The sequence below is a fragment of the Melanostigma gelatinosum genome (genome assembly GCF_949748355.1).
Source record: "Melanostigma gelatinosum genome assembly, chromosome: 6".
NCBI lineage: Eukaryota > Metazoa > Chordata > Actinopteri > Perciformes > Zoarcidae > Melanostigma > Melanostigma gelatinosum.
In genome coordinates this window covers 19,298,361-19,308,696 of record NC_136639.1, presented here as the reverse complement: position 1 = coordinate 19,308,696, position 10,336 = coordinate 19,298,361, and the positions used below count along the sequence as shown (strand labels likewise).

Here is a 10,336-nt window from a genome sequence, read left to right as displayed (position 1 = left end):
TGTTATTTTTTTTACTGACAAAGGTACACAAATATCTACACAAAGACTCAAAGGTCCAAACTAGTTTAGATCATATAAAATGGAACCATATAGGTCCTGCAAAAAGGGCATGGACCTGTTTTTGAAAGCACTACTATATATAGGGGAAACAAGTTGGGAAATTCCGGGTGCCACGTCACATTAAATAATCATCAATCGTCAATCATTTTTAAAAGGCGTAGCATTATGGCTCACCGCCAACCACACCTTGTTCTATTTCTGTCTGGCTTACTAACACATCCCACAAATTGTCAATCTGAATTGTCAATCTGCCCTCGGATTGGGTTCAATTTAAATGTGCTAAAATCTAATTGAAAATTGGAAAAAAAGACGAGTTTACACATGGATGGATCGGCTGTGGCTCATAAAGGACTTTTCACAGGAGACATTCTTACTTGTCAAAAGAACAGATGTCACTAATAACACTAACGAACGATGGCTGTTTTATTCCAGTGTCCCCGTTTGACTTTGATTTGCATAAACAATACTGCGCATGCACACTCGCACTTGTGTGTGTGTGTGTCACACATTGCTAAAACCCAAGACACCCGTGTGGAATATGCGCATAAATGTAATACATTTAATAATATTAAAGAACAGGTTGTTTGGTAATTGTGAAACATATAAAGGGCCTGGCTACATATAAAAAGTGAATTAGTTTGGACAAATAAAACAATGGTTTTATGTTTCACTCATTTTAGTTTGGAATCCAATAAGAGAAGCACACTTAAGTTTTCGTCATTTAAAAAGGTGGAATCCTCTTAATTTTATCAGAATATCCATCGGCCCACACGCCATTTTTACATTAGCTGATTACCGAATGATCTTAGGCACCAAATACTTTACAATTGGTGCAGAAATATGTTTTTGTTTCCCTCGCACGCAATGGACTTTCATGCCCGAGTGTCATTCCATTGATGTTTCTATTCCAGGAAGTTACTGGCACTCTCTGACAATGACTTTCCCGTAAACGCTAGCATTATTAGAATGTATCCTGTTATTATAATGGCTGACATCATTATTTATATTTTTTAGAACCATAAAATATTCACAGAGCTCTTTTAAAAAAAAATGAATTAAAATTATTTAAAAAAATTCTCCGCAACAAGAACTGTTGACGAAAATCACGTAACTGCGGTAAAAGCTAAAATGAAAAACAAAACAAAAAACTGTTTAAAAAAGAACTGTTATTTAAATGTTTTGTTATGCAAAAGCTATATTTATAACATTTGAGAGAACAGGCTATAGCGCCACAGCAGTTTAGTCCGAAATGATTACATTTTATTTCGTACAGATTTTAAGAATTTACAAAGAAAGACATAAATGCATGACAAAAATGAAACAATAAATTATAAAGCAAAATGTGTCACTATGTGAGAGATTATTTTCTCTTTCTCACGAACCAATAATAACGTTGTTAATTATTCCTGGCAATGTCTTCCTCTGCCGGACCTGAATTTTGTCTTTACGATTAGATAAAACAAGATTAGCGTATCGTCACACAAACTTTGGCCTGATCTCAACTGATCTTCAGTGAGAGGATATATAGTCTTCCTCATTGCTCTATTTTCCGTAAATGGAACACTTGAAGTTGCTCGACAGCAATCCTGCTGCAGATGCGGAACTAGGAAGACAAAAACATAATCCATTGTCTGAGAAACATTCCTGATAAACATGGGCGTTAAATGACGCGTCATCCAGCGAATAAAAGGACTGCATGCATCTAGAAATAATCGCAGGACACGACTTTTCACTTTTCAAAGGTTACTTTGATGTGATTTGACCAATGCCTTACTGACTGGAGAATATCTGTCTTTTTTACAGAGATGAATCGCTTTCTGTGCCTACTGGCTGTAGTTCTTTACCTGGGCTTGCAATGCCAGGTGAACGCTGAGTAATACCTCTATCCTCCCGCTTAGAATAGCTACACATTAAATGCATTCATTATTTGCTTGATTCCAACTACATTTTACTCTCTTATGTTTTGTATCAATTTGATCAGATCTCAGTCAAAATGTTTGAGTTTGTTTGTTCGTTGTGAGACAAAATATATTTAGTAAAATGCTGTAACTGTGTGGTATGGATGAAAAAGTATCATCTCAGAAATGCACTGGACAAAAACATGAGTATTACGTATGAACAAGAAAATAAACTAGAAAATTCCTAAAGAAATTTTGACAGTGTGGCTTCTACTGCCCGAAGATATCGCAATATATACACATGCCAATGTTACCGGTAGTGTCATTCAGGTTCAATTGAGATAGCGCTACTCTCTTTTCTGCATTTTAGATTCATACTCTTGGATTGAAACTTGTATTTGTGGGGCTTTTATTTTGAAAGGGTGGGAGGGGGGGTGAGAGGGGAAAAGTCCTCTAAAAATATCTAAGACCTGAATGACTGTATGATAGAGAGAGACACAGAGAGGGAGAGAGAGAGACATACATAACGATAGACAGAGAGGCGAGAGAGACAGAGTGAGTGAGTGAGACAGGCAGACAGGAGGTCTAATGATCTTTCCTTGGATATCATGTGTGGATGTGTGTAGAGAGAGACAGACAGAGAGAGAGACACAGACAGGAGGTCTAACAATGCCTTTGACTGAATATCTCCATGTCATATATGTGTGAGAGAGAGAGAGAGAGACTCTGATCTCTCTGGCAATCTTTCTCCTTTGGAGATTGTCCTATGTTTTATCTTTTACAGCTTACATAACTATTGTCCTGCTCTGCCATGTCTTTCCTCGTCTCTCCCTATTGTGTGTGGTGTGTGTAAATGTCACTTGAATCAGGAAACACACACACAGAGAGAGACAGACAGAGAGATAGAGGGAGAGGAGTGTGTGTGCGTGTGTCTCAGTGCCTCTGTGTGTTTATCAACATCACTAATGAGCTCATATAAACACCTGTGTGCTTGGGTACATATTGGTGATTGGAGCACCTGTGTGTTAGAGGCTACTTAAGAGAGCGTGAACAGTGATTTTCAACAAAACTACCTGCCAAACATATGCCCTTCATACCAAAACCATGAGACTAATCAATACAATATTGATACCGCGAGAGAGATAAGACTCTGGCAAACGCGGAGATGTGTTTTTTATGTTTGTGGTGTTAAAAATGTGAGCTCAAGCGCAATGTGCAAAACTGGTACCGTCTGCGTTCTTTGAGAAATTAGTGGTGAGGTTTAACATGGAGTCTAATGGAGCAGTTGGTTGGAGTTCATGTCGCTCTGTGGCTCTTTGAGCCAAATGTGTAAGTCCGTTGGATTCCACAGACATCTGTGTGCGACAGCACAACATTTCCAAGCTTTTTGGCCAAAATGGTGTATAAAGAGTAAACATTGTGGGAGCTGGAGCAATTTGTTTGGAAAAATCACAGAATATTTTCCTGCTCTGCTCCACTCTGACGGTTATGCTCTCACTCTAGCTCTTAACGAGCTGCGTAATACACACCCATTATAAAATCTGAAACAGACCCAAAATTTTCCTGAAACTTAATCGGTGACTTCATGAAAACTGTGCTTGCTATCAATATGTCCATTTGGCTCAATAAAGTGCAGCGTTTTGTCTACGTTTTAAACTTTGAATCATGTTTCTACGTTAAAGTATGGCTCGTCAATATGGGCCCAAAGTTAAGTGTTTTTTCGCTCTCTTCATGCCGCAACCCCATTCAAGTGAATGGAGAAATTTTCCTCAGTTTTTTGGGATTTACGGGGAAACCGCTGGGCGAATCTCTCCGAAAAATAGATAGCACACTATTCCCGATCAGGCCGCACGTTTTGATGTATTTTGTCACGCCGCTTTGGCAACGCTGTGTGAGGACAAGCGCGCCAAACTTTTGGATAAAGCTGATTATTATTAAGCCCGGTGGATAATATACAGTGTGCTTTGGTACAGGCAGTTTTACTGCCTTGTGCCACAAAGCCACACTGAATGAAACAAATTGTATTTTATTCTTTTTCAGAATCCCATTTGAGCAGGAGTGCCATTGAAAGGTCTGTGATTGAAGCCAAGGCCACAGTAGACTCAGCCTATGAGTACTCCAGGAGAGTGTGAGTGTGTAGCCTGCTGAACACATTCTTCCCTACTTTGATTGACCAAAACGTTGATCAACAAAGGTGTATGAAATTGCTATTGAAGACATTCTGACTGAAATCATAAATGTGACCTCTCCACACAATACAGGAGCGTTGAGCGCGTGAGGAGGAATGCAGTCAGTCCGTCAGACATCCTGCGGTTGTTGAAGCAGCCTGTTGGGCAAACCCGTAATGCTGTGCGTGCTGCTGACTACATGCACAATGCCGTTAAACTGATCCAGACGTCTTTGCAAAGACGTCAAAAACGCTCCATCAATGCCACAGGTGTTTATCCTTTAGTTTACAGCTTCACAGAAATTTCTTTCAAACATTTGTAAATCGGTTGCAGCTGAGATGCTCATTTCTTGCCTCTGTTAATTAGATCTGATCTCTGAGGAGGATCTGAAGTTCATTTCTGATCTGACTGGCTGCTCTCCCCGACATCGTCCCCCTACTTGCACAACAATTGGCAATTTGGACAAGTTTCGCACTGCAAGCAGCGCATGCAACAACAAGTGAGGCAACGATTCAATGGCAACATTTTATATTACTGCACATCTATCTCTTAGTTCAGGAAAAATGTCATCATGTCCCTGATTTTGGGTTTGACTTGGGAATTTTGTTGCAAGTTGTCCCTTATCCTTTTCCCTGTATTCCTTTTACTCAGTAAAATTCAACAAATGCAAAGAGACATGAAAGAGCTCTTCAAAACAGAGAAGATTAACACAGTAAGGGAATTGTTTTATACTTGCGTAGGGAAAACACCCGCTGGGGATCCGCCAACACGCCTTTCACCCGCTGGCTCCCTGCGGAGTATCAGGATCTAATCTCTCTGCCCAAAGGCTGGGACGCTGCGCACCAAATCAACGGACATCTTCTTCCCTTGGTAACATACTTCCTTTGATAGCATCTTCACTGACCATGGAAGTCCTTTTCACCAAGGTGCTCATTGTCCACATCCTGTTCTCAGGTCAGAGAAGTGTCCAACAGATTGATGCAAACAGCAAACTCTGATGTGGAGAGCGACACAATCTGCAGTCACTTGGTAACAATCTTCGGCCAGTGGACTGATCATGACATGACCTTCACTCCTCACTCTCCTTCGATCCGCTCGTACAATGACGGGATTGACTGTGAGAAGAGCTGTGACAACACAGAGCCCTGCTTCCCCATTGAGGTCAGTGTTCGCTGCATTACACAAGAAAAGACATGAATTCATCTAAAACACACACACTCACCGAATGTTAATTAACTGTATATTTTCATCTAAACAGGTTCCCCAGGACGACCCTCGCTTTGTCAATAAAACCCACAAGTGCATGCCCTTCTCCCGCTCAGCAGCAGGTTGTGGTTCTGGCAACTCCGGCTACATATTTGGTGCAAGCACCGTCCGTCAGCAGATGAACAGTATCACAGCGTTCCTTGATGTAGGTCAGGTGTACGGTGCAGAGGACAACAAAGCTAATTTCCTACGAGACCTCACCTCAGATAAGGGCCGGATGAGAGTTAACAAACAGTACACTGACTACAGCCGTGAGCTCCTGCCCTTCTCCACCATGGTCACCAACATGTGTGCCACCCGAGCCAGCATGACTGATGACCCTGATGGAGAGGAGGTGCCGTGCTTTATGGCTGGTGAGTAGCAGCAAAAACACTGATGTACAAATCTTAAAAGTGTTAAATCCATCACAAGCATTGCACAGGGCTGACAGCACTTTTGTCCTCATTTTATCTGACCATAAAGGTGACGAGCGGACCAATGAGCAAATTGGTCTGACCGCTTTACACACACTGTTCCTGCGTGAGCACAACCGTCTGGTTTATCTTCTGGCACATGTCAATACTCACTGGGACGGAGAGAGACTCTATCAAGAAGCACGTAAAATCATGGGAGGATATTCGCAGGTTAGAGACACGTTTAGCTGCATGGATTACAGAAATATTGATTTGTCTTCACGTGGTTCAATCAACTCAGTGTATTTTCTGTCTGTTAGGTTCTCACTTTCAGAGACTACTTAGGTCACATTGTTGGTCCAGACTTCATTGCCAGTCATCTTTCCACCTACCCTGGTTATGATGAACACGTGGACCCCTCGATCTCCAATGTGTTCGCTACAGCTGCCTACCGATTCGCTCACCTGATGGTCCAGCCTAAAATGTTTCGTCTTAATGAGATGTACAAGGAGCACCCTGTTTACCCCAGCCCATTGCTGCACAAAGCCTTCTTCACACCGTGGAGGATCGTCTTTGAAGGTAATGCCAAGGTCTTTAACTTATTCGTCGTTCCCTAAGCAGAGAATGAATACAGTTGATTGAAATTAAATTATCTCTCATGTTCCTTAGGTGGTGTGGACCCAATCATCAGGGGCCTGGTGGGTCGTCCGGCCAAGCTGAACACACAGGATCACATGATGTCTGATGAGCTGAGGGACAGGCTCTTTAAATTCACCAGTGAGTTGGCACTGGATCTGGCTGCCCTCAACATGCAGAGAGGAAGAGACCATGGACTCCCTGGTAGTTATTTGGTCTTCATATGTGTTCTTTATATATAGAGTCAATTTTACTTATATATCTCGGATTTTGCAGGCATTACAGATCACACTCCTAAAACATGGCAGCATATTTACCCTGTATGTTATTTTTAGGCTAGATTCATAGACGTTACCAAACTGTCCAATTTCAGACTTTGGTGGGAGAATAATGGGGTATTTACTGAGGCCCAGAAGAAATCACTGAGGGAAACTTCGCTCGCTCGCATTATCTGTGACAACACTGGTATCACCGAAGTACCGAAAAACCCCTTTCTGTACCGGCCTCGTGGCTACGGTTACACCCAGTGTGAGAAGATCCCTGCCTTTGATCTCAGTCCATGGAATGAGGATGGTGAGTTGATGTCCTGAAATCCCATCTGACACAGTTGACCAAGACAATCATTTCCGACATTAGAATATTTTGAATATACTGATTTTCATTTTCATTTTCTACCAACACAAGACCCACATGGACCCAAGGCACCAACAGGTAAATCTACAACTCATCCATAAATATTTAAATTGAAAAGTATTACTTGAAATTACTGTAATGGGAATGTCCTGTTGATATAATTGTACTTTCTAATTGTATGTCTTTTTTTCATACAGGACCATATGGACCTCCTGGACCTCATTTAACCTTTGAGCAAGTGGCTTTCTCTATGCGACTTGGCAACGACATACCCCAAGCCGCAGTGCCCCTCCACTTCAGTGAGGCCATCTACAATGGACAGAACAGCTATAACCCAAAGACAGGGATGTTTACATCTCCGCATCCAGGCGTGTATGAATTCCAGTTCCACTGCACCATCTTCCAAAAGGATGGCAGTATAGATCTGATGCGTAACGAAAATTTGATCGTGCACTCATTCACCACCTGGAAGACAGGTTACCTCACAGCTAGTGGCAACACCTACATTAAGCTTAACAAGGGAGACAATGTCTATCTGGTGGCCAACCACGATGGCAACGGTTTGACCCATGACTGTTTCTTCTCAGGGCATTTTCTGTTCTCTGAGTAGGAGCTCTTGAAACAGCTTTTGACCTGCAGCATCCCTAAAATGCTGCAAACGGAAATCTGTTTTGACCAGTTATTGAGTCTAATATACCTCTTAGTTGCTGCCAATAGGATGAGATAATCACACTTTCAGTGCAGTTTCCTGCTTTGCACAAGAATTCAATGCACCACAGGTGCTAAAAATGATTCTGGTTTGACCTTTTCTCAGGAGCAGAGCTATGCTGAGACTTTAATTAAAAACAAAATAACATCATAAAATATACATTTGTTGTCGTGAACCTTGCTGAAAAAAAGCATTATTTTACTGTTTTAAAAGATTTTGTATTGGATGAAGGGATATTTATAATGCACTGATACCTGCACTATATTGTTACATGAAGGGCATAGCTTATTCTACTCTTATTCTTTTGTTGTAAAATTAACTACTGTACAAAATTATGTGAAAACTACTTCACTTAAGATATTATATTTTCTCCTACTTTTCTTTTGAATTATTCAGTTTATTGTCTTGCCCTCATTTCTGAAAATTGTAACGTATTGTACAATTTACAAACATGCAATCCTCAAATAAGACACAAACGCAATAGCTGTCATTTGTAACCAATTTCTTTGGGAACACTGTTTTTATTTGTTATAGTGTTCCTGACTGAATTTATGCTTAAGTTTCATTAATAGCGGTCTCCTAGTCAAAAGTCCTGTCAGCCTTCTGTAGACTATGTTGCTCTTTAAACTAAGCAGTTGCTCTGACAGTCTACGCAGTTGGGTTTTTCATTGCAATAAAAGATTTTTAGGGTTTTTTTGGGGGAGTTTTTCCTGTTCCGATGTGAGGGTCCCGGGACAAGAGGATGTCAAATGTGTACATATTGTAAAGCCCTCTGAGGCAAATTTGTAATTTGTGATTTTGGGCCATACAAAAATAAATTGAATTGAATTGAATTGAATTGAACTCAAGGCCGATGTAAAAATCATTAAACAGGACATTAATTCGTGCAAGAAGGAGACAGAGTTGATTCACATACAGAATATATATCAAGGCTGCTCAGAGGGCTGTCTCTGAGTCTCTGATATTTATACTGAGGATAACATACAAGTGCGTTGGAACAGAGTCATTTGTATAAGTTCTGGACACATCACTTTGGAGATGTTTCTTTGACAATTTGTTCTGTTAAAGGGTAATCTTATCCTAATCAGGAAACGTCATGGTTGCAATCAGCCTACGTATATACTGACGTGAACCCAACAGATTTACTATCTTCTCTTGACGCCCCTTTGAACTTAATTGAATTGTTAGAATTTGAGTCGATAGGTGGGAGTGCTTATATAATTACTCTTTAATATCCCACACACCCTTCGCCAACAAATTAATTTTTTTCACTTGATAACTGCGACAAAATGTTGCCAAAACACACTTCATAACCAAAGACAACGTACTGAAGTGTCTGCCAAATTAACCTTTTTGTTATTTTTTTTACTGACAAAGGTACACAAATATCTACACAAAGACTCAAAGGTCCAAACTAGTTTAGATCATATAAAATGGAACCATATAGGTCCTGCAAAAAGGGCATGGACCTGTTTTTGAAAGCACTACTATATATAGAGGAAACCAGTTGGGAAATTCCGGGTGCCACGTCACATTAAATAATCATCAATCGTCAATCATTTTTAAAAGGCGTAGCATTATGGCTCACCGCCAACCACACCTTGTTCTATTTCTGTCTGGCTTACTAACACATCCCACAAATTGTCAATCTGAATTGTCAATCTGCCCTCGGATTGGGTTCAATTTAAATGTGCTAAAATCTAATTGAAAATTGGAAAAAAAGACGAGTTTATACATGGATGGATCGGTTGTGGCTCATAAAGGACTTTTCACAGGAGACATTCTTACTTGTCAAAAGAACAGATGTCACTAATAACACTAACGAACGATGGCTGTTTTATTCCAGTGTCCCCGTTTGACTTTGATTTGCATAAACAATACTGCGCATGCACACTCGCACTTGTGTGTGTGTGTGTCACACATTGCTAAAACCCAAGACACCCGTGTGGAATATGCGCATAAATGTAATACATTTAATAATATTAAAGAACAGGTTGTTTGGTAATTGTGAAACATATAAAGGGCCTGGCTACATATAAAAAGTGAATTAGTTTGGACAAATAAAACAATGCTTTTATGTTTCACTCATTTTAGTTTGGAATCCAATAAGAGAAGCACACTTAAGTTTTCGTCATTTAAAAAGCTGGAATCCTCTTAATTTTATCAGAATATCCATCGGCCCACACGCCATTTTTACATTAGCTGATTACCGAATGATCTTAGGCACCAAATACTTTACAATTGGTGCAGAAATATGTTTTTGTTTCCCTCGCACGCAATGGACTTTCATGCCCGAGTGTCAAGCCATTGATGTTTCTATTCCAGGAAGTTACTGGCACTCTCTGACAATGACTTTCCCGTAAACGCTAGCATTATTAGAATGTATCCTGTTATTATAATGGCTGACATCATTATTTATATTTTTTAGAACCATAAAATATTCACAGAGCTCTTTTAAAAAGAAAATGAATTTAAATTATTTAAAAAAATTCTCCGCAACAAGAACTGTTGACGAAAATCACGTAACTGCGGTAAAAGCTAAAATGAAAAACAAAACAAAAAAACTGTTTAAAA

The 10,336-nt window shown here is 40.1% G+C and overlaps 1 protein-coding gene across 1 annotated transcript; it reads left to right on the top strand.

Annotated features, from left to right (window-relative positions):
- Positions 1–3,169: 3,169 nt before the first annotated feature.
- On the top strand, positions 3,170–7,663 carry LOC306779058 (eosinophil peroxidase-like; the record flags this gene model as incomplete). Its single annotated transcript, XM_079270792.1, has 12 exons — positions 3,170–3,182; positions 3,999–4,086; positions 4,220–4,395; positions 4,493–4,625; positions 4,867–4,996; positions 5,081–5,287; positions 5,385–5,745; positions 5,855–6,015; positions 6,105–6,363; positions 6,454–6,635; positions 6,756–6,993; positions 7,251–7,663. 12 exons carry the CDS (start codon positions 3,170–3,172, stop codon positions 7,661–7,663), a joined length of 2,361 nt encoding a protein of 786 aa, XP_079126918.1.
- Between the last annotated feature and the right edge of the window lie 2,673 nt (positions 7,664–10,336).